The following is a 16,345-nucleotide window of genomic DNA, read 5'->3' on the forward strand; positions in this document are numbered from 1 at the left end:
GGACGCGAATTCGAACGCTGGCCGTTGATTGGCGGAGCCCGCACGCCCGCCCCGCCCCCTGGGTCCCGGGCCGGGGTCCCCGAGCGCCGCGGCGGGTTCGGAAGTTCGCTCCCGGTGCCCAGGCGTGCCCAGCGCTCGCCGCCTGCTGCGGTGCCCACAGGGCCCCAGGCACGGGGCTGGGGTCTCGGTCCGTTCTACCCCGAAACGTGGCCTCCCCGGAGCGACCCTCGCCGCCGCCCTGCAGCTCTTCCCGGAGGGCAGGGCCCGCGGGGGCCCTGGGGTCGGGCTCCCACCCACCCCTCCCCTCGCAGCCCCTTCCTCACGCTCCCCGCACTCAGGCGACTCGGCCCTCGCCGGCGCCAGGAAGCCCCAGCGGCCCCGGGCGGGAAGGGCGACTGCTGCCCTCGCGGCCGGGGGCGGCTTGGCTGGCGCCTGGAAGGCGGTGATCAGGCTGCGACAGTGTCCCGGTCCGCGGGTCGCGCTGCGGGATGAGCCGCCCCGGAGGGGGAGTCGGGTCGAGAGGGAGCGGTGCTGGGGGCCCGGGGCGTCCCCTCGCAGTCAGGCGGGGTCGAAGTGGGAGCCCCTGCTCAGAACAGGTCGGGGGTGTGCTGATGTGTGCCAGGCCTGTGGGCCACTCTTCCCGGGAGCCCAACGGCCACCTGAGGGCACACCCAGGCCCAGGACATCAGGAGCGCCCCTGACAGGGCTGGGCGCTGCCCCAGGACTTCTGACTCCACAGGGCTGAGGGGACCCGGCCAGCATTTCGGACAGCCGCCCAGGTGCGGTCGGTCTGCAGTGTGGGGCTCCCCACCTCTGCTGCAGGCTTCTGGCCGTGGACAGTCCACTGGCTCCCCTGGGAAATGAGGGAGGCCTGGTGCAGGGTCCCGCGCAGCCCCCGCGAGCCAGGGCCACGCCCAGGAAGGCCCAGGAATCCAAGTGCTGCCCTGGGTGAGCAGACAGCAGACGCGTGCTGTCCCCGCACCCGGAGGCAAACCTGAAGCTGGGGTTCCAGCGCGGGCGAAGCTGCACGTGCAGGCGGTGCACCGAGCAGCCAGCCTCACGCATGCGGCCACCTCGTGCCTGTGCCGTGCCTGCAGACCCTCACCCACCGGGCAGGGCACAGCCAGGCCCAGGACGCGCTCCGTACCTGGCCCTGAGGGAGGTACGGCCGAGGGACAGGATGTGAACGGGGCACAGAGTGGTCACTGCTGTGTCACCAACAGTCACTGCTGGTGAGAGGACCTGCGGAGGCCACAGCCCACTGCAGGGACTCGGGGTATCCCTGTGCACTGGTCTCATCCAGCCGCTGAGCCACTGGCCCACCCTGCCCAGTGAACTGCGTCCGGGGAGAGCCTCGCTGAGCGGCCTTGCGCACCCCTGGGCCAGCTGGGCACCAGGGAGTCTTTATTACAGAAGGGCAGGGGCTGGGGGAGGGGCTGAAGAGCGAGGCGGAGGCGGCGTTTGCCCACGCTGGTCCTGGCCTTGTGTGCGGTACATGGGGTAGGCGACGCTCAGGAAGATGTCCTCCAGCGAGACCTGGCTGACGGAGTAGTCGTCCAGCTGGTACTCGTTCTTAGCTGCCTCCAGAAGGCCAAACACCTGTGGGGAGGAAGCGCCCGCTCACCGGCGCACCCAGAGGGGACACAGGGAGATCTGGCCGCTGGGGCCGGCACCCAGGGGCCCTCGGCTCCTGCAGAGCCCCTCTCGAGAAGTCAGTCTCTGCTTCCTGCTGGGAGTGTAGGCAGGACAGAGGCCTGGCTGGCCCGACTCCCTGTGTGACCTCGGGCACGTGGCGCCCCTCTCGGACGTGAGGTGTGCAGGAGCTTATCCCGGAAGTCCCTTATGCCCATGAAATGTGCCTGAAGGTCACTACAGACACAGCCAGGGCGCCGCAGCACCAGTGCACGAGACCACCCGAGAGACAGGACCTCGGTCACGAGGGTGCTCACCTTCGCCCAGCTGAGGTTGTGGCCGGGCAGGTGGTAGTGGACCATCCCCTGGTGCTCATCTTCCAGGACGCTGCCTGCACAAAGCACAGGCGTGTTCCTGTGAGGAGGGGGCGGGGCCAGCGGAGGGCGGTCCGGCCCCAGGGATCAGGGATGTGGGAGAGGCAGAGCGGCCGGGAGCGGCTCAGGCAGGCCCCGGGCAGGCTCGCACCTGGGAAGGTCAGGTCCACAAAGGCCTTGAAATCCCGCAGCGCCTCCTGCTGCCCTCTGCTCCGGACCTTGGCCTGCAGGGAGTAGCCGCTGCCGAACTTGCTCTTGAGGTGCTGCGGGCTGCCCAGGCACTTGAACTGACCCTGCACCATGATGGCCAGCCGGGTGCACAGGGCCTCGCACTCCTCCATGCTGGGGACAAGGGGGCAGGCCTGAGACAGTGTTGGGGGTGCCGATGCCCGCCCTGAGAGCCAAAGTCTTGTGCGGAGAGGAAGGTGCCGACGCCCAGGCCAGGCCGCTACCGGTTCAGAGCATGGCCCGTGGGCAGAGGCTGGGAGTCTCCTGGTCGGCTCCGGGCACCTCGGGGTCCCACCCTGCCCAGCCCGTCTGGCTCCTCCACGGACGCACAGGGACACCCCGGCTCTACCTGTGGGAGGTGATGACGACGGCCTTGCCAGACTCGCGGGCCCGGGCCACAGTGTCCCAGAGCAGGCGCCGGGCCACGGGGTCCATGCCCGTGGACGGCTCGTCCAGGAAGATGACCGCAGGCTCTCCGAGGAGGGCGATGCCCGTGCTCAGCTTGCGCTTGTTGCCCCCGCTGGAGGCAGAGAAGGAGAGGTCAGGGGACTGGTCAGCATCAGCCTCCACAGTGATCCTGCTGTCCAACACCGGCCCCTCTGCTCTGTTCAGGAAGTGCTGCTCTGTGCACCTGGGGAGGGGCGGCCTACAGAAACACAGCCCCGTCGCCTTCACCCCAGGTTGAACGGGGGCTGCATCTGTGCACTCTGTGTCCATTCCCAAGGATGGACAAGGATTGGTCCTGGCGAGCACACAGCCGAGGAATCTTCTGTGAGGGTCTTTCTAGGGTTGGGGACGCTCCCCTCTGTGTACATAGGGCACAGGACCATTTAGCAAGCTTTTTTTTTTTTTTTTTAATACATAGAACATTTGCTGTGTGTAAGGCACTGCTCTAAACGTTGCAAGTGCACACTCCTTTGATCATCAAAGGACACAGGGATACAAGAAAACCTGTGGAAACTGAAGAGCCGAGGACGTCATCATCTGATCCCAAGCCTGCTCTGCCGGAGGTCAGAGGTGTCCCGAGCTTGCCGTTCCACCGTGCACCTCTAGGGGCGCTGCGCTCAGCGCAAGGGGCCCTTTGGGACCCTAGCAACAGTAGCCTGAGGACCCCGCCAAGTTTCCCAGCAGAACACCTGAAATTCAGGTGCCACAGACACAGCAGACTGAGCTAACTGTGGGCTTAAAACGCAAGCCGGCCAAAAACGGGGAGCCCTTCATCAAGTGGCCTTGTCAGGTAGATAACGCCGCGGTCCATCTGCTTGTCCCCAGCTACAGCAACGCCTCTGCCCTGCGGTGGCCCCACAATGCGCCTGGGAGCCCAGGACCAACACAAAGCATTGCTGGGGAAGCTGAGGCACTGGCCCTTTCGTACAGGGAAGGTAGGGCCCCTCCAGCACTCCCACCTCCTATGCTGGTGCCTGGAGGCGGGGTGGCCAGGGGAAGCCCCAAATCTTACCTGTAGGTCTTCACTAGCTTGTCAGCATCCATGTACAAGACCAAGTCCTCAAGAATCTGGTCCACACAGGTGCTGATGTGGCGCTCGGGAATGCCTCGGATCCGGGAGTACATGACCAGCGTCTCACGGCCTGTCATGAAGTTCAGCAAAGCATCAAACTGGGGACAGTAGCCAATCCACTTCCGCACCTGAGATGAGAACATGGAGGCACTTCAAGGAAGGCCACTTCTGCCAGGTTAACCATGCCTGCTCCAACACAGGCACAGGCTGTCTGCCTCGGCCTCGGCCTCGGCCCTCTGCCTTCACTACATAAATCTTTTTAAAAATATTTATTTGAAAGGCAAAGTTACAGAGACTGAGAGAGGTCTTCCATTCACTGGTTCACTCCCCAAATGGCCACAACAGCCAGAGCTGGACCAGGCCAAAGCCAGGAACCAGGACCTTCATCCAGATCTCCCATGAGGATGGCCAGGGCCCAAGCATTCGGGCCATCTCTGCTCTTTCCAGGCACATCAGCAGGAAGCTGCATCTGAAGTGGAGCATCTGGGACTCAAAAGGATGCGCACCTGGGCTGCTGGCATCACAGGCTGAGGTGTAACCGGCTGTGCCAGGATGCCAACCCTCAAATACATACTTTTTTTTTTTTTGACAGGCAGAGTGGACAGTGAGAGAGAGAGACAGAGAGAAAGGTCTTCCTTTTTGCTGTTGGTTCACCCTCCAATGGCCGCCGTGGCCGGCACGCTGCGGCCGGCGCACTGCGCTGATCCGATGGCAGGAGCCGGGTGCTTCTCCTGGTCTCCCATGGGGTGCAGGGCCCAAGCACTTGGGCCATCCTCCACTGCACTCCCGGGCCACAGCAGAGAGCTGGCCTGGAAGAGGGGCAACCGGGACAGAATCCGGCGCCCCAACCGGGACTAGAACCCAGTGTGCCGGCGCCGCAAGGTGGAGGATTAGTCTAGTGAGCCGCGGCGCCGGCCAAATTTTTTTATTTTTAAAAGTATGTATTTGGGCCGGCGCCGCGGCCATTGGAGGGTGAACCAACGGCAAAGGAAGACCTTTCTCTCTGTCTCTGTCTCTCACTGTCCACTCTGCCTGTCAAAATAAATAAATAAATAAATAAATAAATAAATAAATAAAAATAAAAAAATTCACACACACTGAGTCATTTCTGTTTTTGCCATTATAAACTCATAGCTATGGTCTATGACCATGTTCACAGGCTAGCCTGAAGTAGAGACATAAAACAGTGGGCTACTATTTTTGAAAAAATAATCAACTTGTTTCCCCTCGCTTTTCTTCTTTTCCCTCTTCCCCTCAAGCTGCAGGACAGCCGCAGGGTGGGGGAAGATCTGACAGCGTGCAGAGTACAGAACTACCAGAGCGTCTGTCTTGGGGAGGAGGAGGAAGACGGGCCCACACAGCTCAGGCCAGGCTGCACTTCCAGAATGTGGCTTCCTGGGGACATCCCTGTCCCTGGCACCAAGCCAACAGCTGAGAAAGACACACAGGACTGGAACGCAGATACTTCAAATATTTCTTTATAAAACGTGAACCTGCTGGTGGGTGGTCTTCACTGTGTTACTTTATTTTATTTTATTAAAGATTTATTTATTTATTTGAAAGTCAGAGTTACAGAGAGAAGGAGAGGCAGAGAGAGAGAGGGAGGGAGGGAGGGAGGGAGAGAGAGAGGTCTTTCATCTGCTGGTTCACTCCCCAATTGGACGCAATGGCCGGAGCTGTGCTGATCTGAAGCCAGGAGCCAGCAGATTCTCCCAGGTCTCCCACGTGGGTGCAGGGGCCCAAGGACCTGGGCCATCTTCTACTGCTTTCCCAGTCCATAGCAGAGAGCTGGATCAGAAGTGGAGCAGCCAGGACTTGAACCAGCAGCACCCGTAAGGGATGCCAGCGTTGCAGGCGGCGGCTTTACCCACTACACCACAGCAACAGCCCCCACCGTATTACTTTGACGTTTCTTCTAATTCTATTTCTATTTTTAAAAATCATGAGTTGATACTAAGTTTTTTGTCAAATGCCTTTTCAGCATCTAGGGATAAATATAATGATTTATTTTGGTGGATTTTATTTCTGGACCTAACAATTCTGGTATAAACCTGACTTACACTTTTTATCCTTTTGACATAACACTGCATTTGTATAGTAAATATCTCAGAGCTGACCTGGGGTTCATTCTAGGTGCTGCCTTGTCTGTTTTATTTATTTATTAAAAAGATTTATTTGGTCACTTCGAAGTCAGAGTCATATACAGAGAGAGACCTTCCATCCACTGTTTCACTCCCCAAATGGCAACAGAGGCTGGAGCTGGGCCAGGTGGAAGCCAGGAGGCTGAAACTTCACCCAGGTCTCCCATGTGGATGGAGGGGGCCCAGGCACTGGGGCCATCTTCCACTGCTTTCCCAGGCACACCGGCAGGGAGCTGGATCAGAAGTGGAGAAGTCAGGACTTGAACCAGTGCTCATATGGGATGCCAGTGTAACAAGTGATAGCCTATCCCACAGAGCCACAATGCTGGCTCAAGCATTTTATTAAGATTTATTTTTTTATTTTATTTGAAAGGCAGAGTTACAGAGAGAGAGAGAGGAAGAGATGGGAGAGGAGAGGGAGGGAGAGAGAGAGAAAGCACGCTTCCATCCACTGGTTCACTCTCCAAATGGCAGCAATGGCCGGGGCTGTGGCAAGCTGAAGCCAGGAGCTCGGAGCTTCTAGGTCTCCTACATGGGTACAGGGTGCCAAGCACTTGGGCCATCTTCCACTGTTTTCTCAGGTGCATTAGCAGGGCGCTGGACCAGAAGTAGAGCAGTAGGGTCTCAAACAGGCACCTATATGGGATGCTGGCCTCGTAGGCAGCAGCTTAACTCGCTGTACCACAATGTCGGCCCCAGCATTTTTTTTTTAAAGTTTATTTATACTATTTCTTTTCATTGTCTTGAAAGGCAGAGTTACACACTCTCTCTCTCTCTCTCCAATCCACTGGTTTACTCCCCAGATGGCAGCTTCCAGGGGCCAGCACTGTGGCATAGCAGGTTAAGCTGCTGCTTGTAACGCTGGCATCCTATATTAGATGCAGTTTGACCGTATGAGTTGGCTTTGACCTGTCCCAGCCCTGGCTGTTGTAGCTACTGCGGAAGTGAAACAGATAATGGAAGATCTCTGTTTCCTTCTCTCTCTGTAACTCTACCTTTCAAATAAATAAAATAAATCTTTTAAAGATTTCCTCACTCCCCTGATGGCCGCAACTGCCAGGGCTGGGCCAGGCTGGAGCCAGGTGCCTGGAACTCAACATGGGTTCCCCTGTGTGGGCAGCACAGGCCCACACACTTGGGCCATTCTCCAGTGCCTTCCCAGGTGCACCAGGGAGCTGGATCAGAAGCAGAGCAGCCGGGACTTGAACTGGCACCCAAATGGGATGCTGGCGCTGTAGGCGGCAGCTTATTCTGCTACGCCACAAAGCCAGCCCCTCATCATAACTAAATATTTAAAATAAAAAAAGAGAGATAATGTTAAATAAGAGGTAGATGCAAGTATCATAGTTCCAAAGAAGTGCTCCAGGATGGAGACATGGATTTGGGGTCAAGATGAAACGGATACGCGGGGCCAACGCCGTGGCTCAATAGGCTAATCCTCCACCTAGTGGCGCCAGCACACGGGGTTCTAGTCCTGGTCGGGGCGCCGGATTCTGTCCCAGTTGCCCCTCTTCCAGGCCAGCTCTCTGCTTGCTGTGGCCAGGGAGTGCAGTGGAGGATGGCCCAAGTGCTTGGGCCCTGCACGCCACGGGAGACCAGGATAAGCACCTGGCTCCTGGCTTCGGATCAGCGCGGTGCGCTGGCTGCAGCGGCCATTGGAGGGTGAACCAACGGGAAAAGAAGACCTTTCTCTCTGTCTCTCTCTCTCACTGTCCACTCTGCCTGTCAAAAAAAAAAAAAAAAAGAAACGGATACGCGGAATTTTCAGAGATCAACTCTCACCCCAGTTCCCCCCCCCCACCCCGAATCCTGTGTGACACCCCTAGGTTTGTTTGTAGTCATACTCACTCTCTCTAGGTCAGAGCTGATGCTGATACCCCTGACAAAGGCCTCCCCAGAAGTTATTGGCTTCTCCCCGGCCAGCATTTTGAAAATGGAAGTCTTCCCTGCTCCATTGAGGCCAAGAAGGCCAAAGCATTCTTTCGCTTGAACAGTGAAGGATACCTTGTTCACAGCCACCACGGGCACCTTGTTCTCATAGACCTGAGACACATGAGAGAGCAGACACGGTTAGGACGCCTCGGTGCAGTCCGGGAGCTCCCTGTGCTCACTGCAGTCTGTTCTAGCACAGGTCCAGGCCGCCTCAGGGCTCTCAGGGCTCCCAGGGCTCGGGGCCTGTCCTGCACCCAGGCTCAGCGCTGCCTCCTCTCAGTGCTAGCCCAGCAGGATAGGAGGGGTTTCTCTTTGCCTTCCATACTGAGAATGCTGTTTCCAAGATAAACTCTTTCATCCCCAAAGCATACTTTTGATGTTACAGGAAGGTTTATTTAAGTTTTAAACTAAAACTATAGAGAAACAGTAAGACTAGCAACCTGGGGAAATGTTACCAAGATCCTGATGTTGGAAGGGGCTCTTAAAACGCTCGGGGGCACGAGGCAGGCTGAGGCCCCGACTCCTCCACAAACTGTCTTCCAGATCCTGGAGAGTCGCTGCATCAGGCACAGCCTCTGGCACTGCCTGCTCCCGCTCCCACCCCAGGCCTCTCGCCTCCAGAGGGCCACACAACAGACAGTAGAGGACCGAGTTCCTAATTTTTGTCTCGTACACCAATGAATTCTACTGTGATCACTCCCAGAGGAAACCCCACGGGGAGTCACGTATCTGAGTCACCTGCCAATAGGCCAAGTGCCTGCTGGTGCGTGACCCAGAGGGAGAATGTTCTTGACTTTTGACTTTACCTTTGACACTTCCTTAACAACCAGGGGATTTTTCTTGCACAACTTTTCCAAATGCATCTTGATAGTTTCTGCTTCCTTGGCCACATCTTGGTCCTCAGGTGCTGATGGCACATTGAGCGGCACTGCCTGCATCACCAAGACAAGGGTGAAAAAATTAGGACTTGCTGTGAGGGCACAAGATGGAGACTGAGGGGAACCATGAAGACCGCAGCCTCCCTGGGAAGGCTGGAAGGTGTCTGGGCTGACCCTGGTTCTCATGGACACACCACCACCCCATCTCAGGAGCAGCTACGGCCATCAGGAAAACTTCACGCGGCATCGACTTCGGAGGAAAACTAGGACTTACAACTAGGGATATCAGATATGACAATGGGGCTGGTGCTCTGGCACAGCAGGTGAAGTAAGCCCCACCTGCAGCACCGGCATCCCACGTGGGCCCTGGTTTGAGTCCCGGCTGCTCAGCTTCTGATCCAGCTCCCTGCTAATGCACCCGGGAAAGCAGTGGAGGATGGCCCCAGTCCTTGGGCCCCTGCACCCACACGGGAGACCTGGAAGACGCTCCTGGCTCCTGGCTTTGGTATGGCCCAGCCCTGGCTATTGTGGCCATTTGGTTAGTGAACCAGCAGATGGAAGACCTCTCTCTTTCTCTCCCTCTCTCTGTAACTCTTTCAAATTAATAAATCTATCTTTTAAAAAAAGCTTTAACAAAAGCTCATTTCTGGGTTTCTTTGAACAGACTTCTTGTTTGGCTCGTGGAGCTGGGGAAGAGTGACTGGTCTGAGGAAACTCAGGTCTTGTTTCTGCTGTGCTGAGGAGCAGACCCTGGAAGCACCACAGATGACCAGCATGGAACGAGGTCACAGGGGCTCAGCCAGAGTGTTCTCCTTTCTGGGAGTCTGTGCAGTTTGCACTCGGACGCACTCACCAAACTTGGCTTCCCGCAGAAGTCAGAGAGCCTGGCTTTCAGCGTCCAGAATGCGCTGGTTTCGATGAGGAAAAGCAGGATGATGTACACAGGTCCCGAGATAGCCAGGGCGGTCAGGTACTTCCCTATCCCTAGGGACTCCCACGCGTAGATGTTCTTTTGGACCACATATTTTTCTGCTAAAATGGGGTAAATAGATATTTAAAAACTTTGGGTAATTTTCAAAGCAATTCCTCAACTGTACACCTAGTAGGTAAATTCCTATTACAACGAATATAGTTTAAAAGAAGTGTTCTTTTCATCATCGCTATTCCCACATTGCAGATGGTGGTCAACAGTGACATTTTGTTTTCCCTCCTATAATTAATGTTCTGTAAAAACAGTACAATAAAAAGACCTGTCGGCCGGCGCCGCGGCTCACTAGGCTAATCCTCCGCCTAGCGGCGCTGGCACACCGGGTTCTAGTCCCGGTTGGGGCGCCGGATTCTGTCCCGGTTGCCCCTCTTCCAGGCCAGCTCTCTGCTGTGGCCAGGGAGTGCAGTGGAGGATGGCCCAGGTGCTTGGGCCCTGCACCCCATGGGAGACCAGGAAAAGCACCTGGCTCCTGGCTCCTGCCATCGGATCAGCGCGGTGCGCCGGCCGCAGCGCGCCGGCCGCGGCGGCCATTGGAGGGTGAACCAACGGCAAAGGAAGACCTTTCTCTCTGTCTCTCTCTCTCACTGTCCACTCTGCCTGTCAAAAAAAAAAAAAAAAAAAAAAAAAGACCTGTCATGTTGTGTATGATAAATATACATGATTTTTGTCAATAAAAAAATAGGTGCCAGTGTTGTACTGCAGGGAGTGAAGACACCACTTGTGCCACCAGTATCCCAGACTGGAGCACTGACTCAAGTCCTGGCTGCTCCACTTCCTGTCCAGTCCCCTGCTAATTTGCCTGGGAGCACAGGGGAAGATGGCCCGTGTGCTTGGGCACCTGAATGGGAAGCCTGGATGGAGTTCCAGGCTCCTGGCTGCAGCTTGGCCCAGCCTTGGCTGTTGCAGCATTTGGGAAGTGAACCAGAAGATGGAAGTCACTCCCTGTCTCTCCCCTTCTCTCTGGCTTTCAGAATTGCAAACAAATAAATCTTTGGAAAAAAAATGAAAGACTTCATCCTGTCCATTTGACACTTGAAATATAAATTATTTATATGTTTAGGTCTTCTTCTTCTTCTTCTTCTTTTTTTTTTTTTTTTTTTTTTGGACAGGCAGAGTGGACAGTGAGAGAGAGAGACAGAGAGAAAGGTCTTCCTTTGCCGTTGGTTCACCCTCCAATGGCCGCCGCAGCTGGCGCGCTGCGGCTGGCGCACCGCGCTGATCTGATGGCAGGAGCCAGGTACTTATCCTGGTCTCCCATGGGGTGCAGGGCCCAAGGACTTGGGCCATCCTCCACTGCACTCCCTGGCCACAGCAGAGAGCTGGCCTGGAAGAGGGGCAACTGGGACAGAATCCGGCGCCCTGTCCGGGACTAGAACCCGGTGTGCCGGCGCCGCAAGGCAGAGGATTAGCCTAGTGAGCCGCGGCGCCGGCCAAGGTCTTCTTTCAATCAATAATTACCCTGCAACTTCAACTAACCACTCCTGTAAAAAAAAAAAAATACTCAGGAGTCTCTATTCTCTTTTTAAGCTGGTCTGCCTTAAAATTTTTTACAGTATTTTAAAACAGGGTCTGGCATTGTGGTACAGAAGGTTAAGCCACCACCTGCAATGTCAGTATCCCATATGAGCCCTGGTATGAATTCTGGATGTCCCATTTCCCATCCGGATTCCTGATAATGCACCTGGGAAAGTAGTGGAAGATGGCCCAAGTCCATAGGCCCCTGAACCCATGTGGGAACCCGGATGGAATTCAAGGCGTCCAGCTTTGGCCTGTCCCAGCCCCAGCTGTTGTATACATTTGGGGAATGAACCAGTGGATGGAAGCTCTCTGTTTCTCCTTCTCTCTATCTTGCTTTTCAAATAAATAAATCTTAAAAAAATAAAATTAGGCTGGCACCGTGGCTCAATAGGCTAATCCTCCGCCTGCGGCGCCAGCACACTGGGTTCTAGTACCGGTCGGGGCGCCGGATCCTGTCCCAGTTGCCCCTCTTCCAGGCCAACTCTCTGCTGTGGCCCGGGAGTGCAGTGGAGGATGGCCCAAGTCCTTGGGCCCTGCACCCACATGGGAGACCAGGAGAAGCACCTGGTTCCTGGTTTCGGATCAGCGCGATGCGCCGGCACATGCGGCCATTGGAGGGTGAACCAATGGCAAAAGGAAGACCTTTCTCTCTCTCTCTCTCACTGTCCACTCTGCCTGTCAAAAATAAATAAATAAAATAAAATTATACAATAAATATACATTCATTGCAAAAAGGAGAAATACATGAATTAGAAAGTAAAGGTGCTTTTCCATTAGCCAAATCCAATGTTATAGTTTTATGTAAAATTCTTCTACATTTTCTAGGTATTATCTTTTTTTTAAGATTTATTTAGGTTTTTGAAAGGCGGGGTTACAGAAAGGCAGAGGCAGAAGCAGAGAGACAGAGAGAGAGGCCTTCCATCCACTGGGTCACTCCCCAAACGGCTGCAATGTGCCGAGCTGGGTTGTTCTGAAGCCAGGAGCCAGGAGCTTCTTCCAGGTCTCCCACACAGGGGCAGGGACCCAACGACTTGGGTCATCTTCTACTGCTTTCCCAGGCCATAGCAGAGAACTGGATCAGATGTGGAACAGCCAGAACTAGAACCGGCGCCCATATGGGACGCCAGCACTGCAGGTGGTGGCTTTACCCACTATGCCACAGCACTGGTCCCCTAGGTATTATCTTTTGAAACAAAAAAATGGAGTGATACTATGCATTCACTTCTCCAATGTACTTGTTTCATCTAATAATATATAATGGACATTGACATATCAGGACATAGAGATCAAAATCATTCTTTTTGATGCCTGCATCATGTTATCTTGATGCTTATACTGTAATTTGCTAATCAGTCTCTTTTGGGTACATATAGGTTACAACTGGCCATTAGTATTTGTGGGATTGGTTCCAGATCTCCCTGCAGATACCAAAGCTGTGGCTGCTCAAGTATCTGATATAAAATGACATTTTTTACATCAACTCATCTACCATAGCCATAAGTTCTGCATCTGTGGAGTCAACCAACCATAGGTAGAAAATATTCAGAAAAAAACTGTCTACTAAACATATATAGAATTTCTTCTCTTTTAAATGATACAGTATGACAACAATTTACATAGCATTTACATTGTATAAAGTACTATCAATAATTTAGAGATGGTTTAGAGTACACGGGATGGTACGGGTGGTTACATGCAAGCATTATGCTATTTTATAAAAAAGGATGCATTTTATGTGAACTGTATCTCAATGAAAATAAATTCCATTTATACTACTTGCAAGACTCAAATGAAAATACAGTAATTCCACTTATTCTACCTACAAGCTTCATTGCACTCAGTCTGGCTCAGGTTCTTGACACTACAAAACCTCTGTAGTTCAAAGTTGTAATATAAGTTGCAGAAAGCCATCCCCAGGCAGTGGCCCGGGAGTGCGAGGAACGCGTGATCCAGGTTCTCTGAGATTGCTTCATAACCCAGGTCTGAAAGGAACAGAAAATAGTAACTTTACTTGACGGAAAAGAAAAGCACATCCTTGGTACAGTGGGTTAGGCCGTGGCTGTGATGCTGGCCTCCCGTATGAGCACCGGTTCAAGTCCTGGCTGTTCCACTTGTGATCCAGCTCTCTGCTAATGTGCCTGGGAAAGCAGTAGAAGATGGCCCAAGTGACTGAGCCCCTACCACCTACATAGGAGTCCTGGATGGAATTCCAGTCTCCTGGCTTTGGCCTGGCCTAGCCTTGGCCATTGTGGCTTTCTGGGGAGTGAACTAATGGACAGAAGTCTCTTTCTCTGCGCACCCCCATCTTGCCCTTTCTAATTCTTCCTTTCAAATAAACCAACAAATCAATATTTAAAAAACATATCCTTGGGGCTGCTGTTGTTTGTGGTGCAGCATCCCCTATCAGAGTGCTGGTTTCAGAGTCCCGGCTGTTCCACTTCTGCTGCAGCTCCCTGCTAATGTGCCTAGGAAAGCAGTGGAAGACGGCCCAAGTTCTTGGCCCCTGCCACCCATGTAAGAGACCAGGATGAGTTCTGAGCTCTGGGCTTCAGAATCCTAGCCTCGGCCTGGCCCAGCCCCAGCCGTTGTAGCCATCTGGGGACTGACGTAGCAGATGGAAAACCTCTCTGTTTCTCTGTCATTCTGCCTTTCAAATAAAATCATAATTTTTTAAAAAAAGAAAAGAAAAGGGCACACTGTCCCACATATCTTCTAACCCTGCCCCGTCACTGGACCATCACACTCCCAGGCCTGCAAGGCTTTCCCTGACTTGTGCATCTCTAGGTTGTCCCCCTTCCTCTGTGGCCGTTCAGCCTCCAGGCCGTGCGTGTTTCTCTCCTGCTGTGCTGCTCCAGAGCACCGTGTTTCCATCCAGTCACGCACAGAGCATGAGAGCGGGCACTGGGTGTGGGAACACCAGCACCCGGTCACGCACAGAGCATGAGAGCGGGCACTGGGTGTGGGAACACCAGCACCCGGTCACGCACAGAGCATGAGAGCGGGCACTGGGTGTGGGAACACCAGCACCCGGTCACGCACAGAGCATGAGAGCGGGCACTGGGTGTGTGGGAACACCAGCACCCGGTCACGCACAGAGCATGAGAGCGGGCACTGGGTGTGTGGGAACACCAGCACCCGGTCACGCACAGAGCATGAGAGCGGGCACTGGGTGTGGGAACACCAGCACCCGGTCACGCACAGAGCATGAGAGCGGGCACTGGGTGTGGGAACACCAGCACCCGGTCACGCACAGAGCATGAGAGCGGGCACTGGGTGCGTGGGAACACCAGCACGTGGTCACGCACAGAGCATGAGAGCGGGCACTGGGTGTGTGGGAACACCAGCACCCGGTCACGCACAGAGCATGAGAGCGGGCACTGGGTGTGGGAACACCAGCACCTGGTCACGCACAGAGCAGGAGAGCGGGCACTGTGTGTGGGAACACCAGCACCTGGTCACGCACAGAGCAGGAGAGCGGGCACTGTGTGTGGGAACACCAGCACCTGGTCACGCACAGAGCAGGAGAGCGGGCACTGTGTGTGGGAACACCAGCAGGAGCATGGCTGCATTGCAGAGGTGGACAAGTGAGCTGGGCCCAGACAGAGCAGGGTCTGCTGGGTCAACCTCCAGGGTGCATGAGCTTCACATTAGGACAGGTGCACACACAGTCCCTGCCTTTACACCCTGTGGGAACAACACTGTCGTTTGCACACACTTAAGAAACAATGAGGGGGCCCCCCAGCACTGAAGCAACAGCTTCGCATATGGGCGCCAGTTCGTGAGTCCCGGCTGCTCCACTTCCGATCCAGCTCTCTGCTGTGGCCTGGGAAAGCAGTAGAAGATGGCCCAAGTCCTTGGGCCCCTGCACCCACCTGGGAGACCCTGAAGAAGCTCCTGGCTCCTGGCTTCGGATTGGTGCAGCTCTGGCCATTGTGGCCATCTAGGGAGTGAACCAATGGATGGAAGACCCCCTCCCCGTCTCGGCCTCTCTATAACTTTGCCTTTCAAATAAAATTAAAAAAAAAAAAAAAAAAAAAGAAACAATGACTCCAAGATAAAAGCCAGGGCATGGTAAAGGTTGAGGTGAGTGTGCTCCTGTTACCCAGCTGGGGATCTAGAGTCCCAGCCTCGCCCTTCCCTAGCCACCCTCTCCTCTACCCCGCCCAAGCCCAGCTGTTGTAGGCATCTGGGGAGGGAACAAACAGATGACAGTTCCCTCTGTCTCTCAAAGACTTTTCTGTAAAAAAAAAAAAAAAGGTCTTTTTTTGTTGTTTGTTTTTTAAGCAGAGGGAAGCTGTTAAACTATTTATATGAAAGGCAGAATGACAGAGAGAGAGAAAGAGAGAAAGAGAGAGAGAGAGAGAGAGGGAGGCACTGAGAAGAAGAGAGAGCTCTTCCATCCACTGATTCATCCCCAAAATGCCTACAACAGCCAGGGTTGGGCCAGGCCAAAGCTAAGAGCCAGGAATTCCACCTGGGTCTCCCACATGGGTGTCAGGAACCCAAGAACTTGGGCCATCATCTGCTGCCTCGCCAGAAGATAGCTGGATCAGAAACAGAGTAGCTGGGACTTGGACCACACTCTCATGGGGTTTGGGCATCCAACCCATTGTATCACAGCACCCATCCCTGTTAACCTACTTTTAAGCAAAAAAAAAACCAAAAAACAAAAACAAAAATCCAAAGTCAATTTGAAAGAGGTGTTCATCAATGCAAATGAAAAAGAGCACTACAGAGGCAGAACATCAGTGTGCCCAACGCTGACCAGAAAGGGCCAGCTGCAGGTGCGTAGCGTGGACGATGCCCACCTTGGTTTCCTCTACTCCAATGACACACTTACCAAGCAGCCCCCTCCCCGCACCAGCTGTCTTTCTTTACTGATGTTTTATCTTTCTCTTGAGGAATAACATTTCAGTGAAATGCATAGGTCATAAGTAGAAAATCTGGGGCCAGTGTTGTGGCATAGCAAGTAAAGCTGCAGCCTGTGACACTGGCACCCCATGTGGGTGCTGGCTCGTGTCCTGGCTATTCCACTTCTGATCTGGCTCCCTGGGAAAGCAACAAAAGAATTGCTCAAGGACTTGAGTCCCTGTCACCAACGTGGGAGTCCTGGATGAAGCTCTTGGCTCCTGGCT

At 54.4% G+C, this 16,345-nt stretch overlaps 1 protein-coding gene across 1 annotated transcript in view; it reads right to left on the minus strand.

Moving 5' to 3' along the window:
- Positions 1-123: 123 nt before the first annotated feature.
- LOC100346422 (ATP-binding cassette sub-family A member 17) overlaps positions 124-16,345 on the minus strand; it is a 104,743-nt gene continuing 88,521 nt past the window's right edge. Inside the window, exons 25-33 of the mRNA XM_051836195.3 lie at positions 13,034-13,192; positions 9,558-9,736; positions 8,633-8,758; positions 7,743-7,937; positions 3,694-3,881; positions 2,584-2,754; positions 2,158-2,348; positions 1,950-2,023; positions 124-1,599 (exon numbers count right to left, since the gene is read on the minus strand). Of these exons, the coding sequence (XP_051692155.3) occupies positions 1,408-1,599; positions 1,950-2,023; positions 2,158-2,348; positions 2,584-2,754; positions 3,694-3,881; positions 7,743-7,937; positions 8,633-8,758; positions 9,558-9,736; positions 13,034-13,192 (1,475 nt within the window). The 3' untranslated portion in view covers positions 124-1,407. The remainder of the gene's footprint in view (positions 1,600-1,949; positions 2,024-2,157; positions 2,349-2,583; positions 2,755-3,693; positions 3,882-7,742; positions 7,938-8,632; positions 8,759-9,557; positions 9,737-13,033; positions 13,193-16,345) is intronic.

The sequence above is a fragment of the Oryctolagus cuniculus genome, chromosome 19 (assembly GCF_051225735.1).
Source record: "Oryctolagus cuniculus isolate XC-2025 breed Fujian yellow rabbit chromosome 19, ASM5122573v1, whole genome shotgun sequence".
Taxonomy (NCBI): Eukaryota; Metazoa; Chordata; class Mammalia; order Lagomorpha; family Leporidae; genus Oryctolagus; species Oryctolagus cuniculus.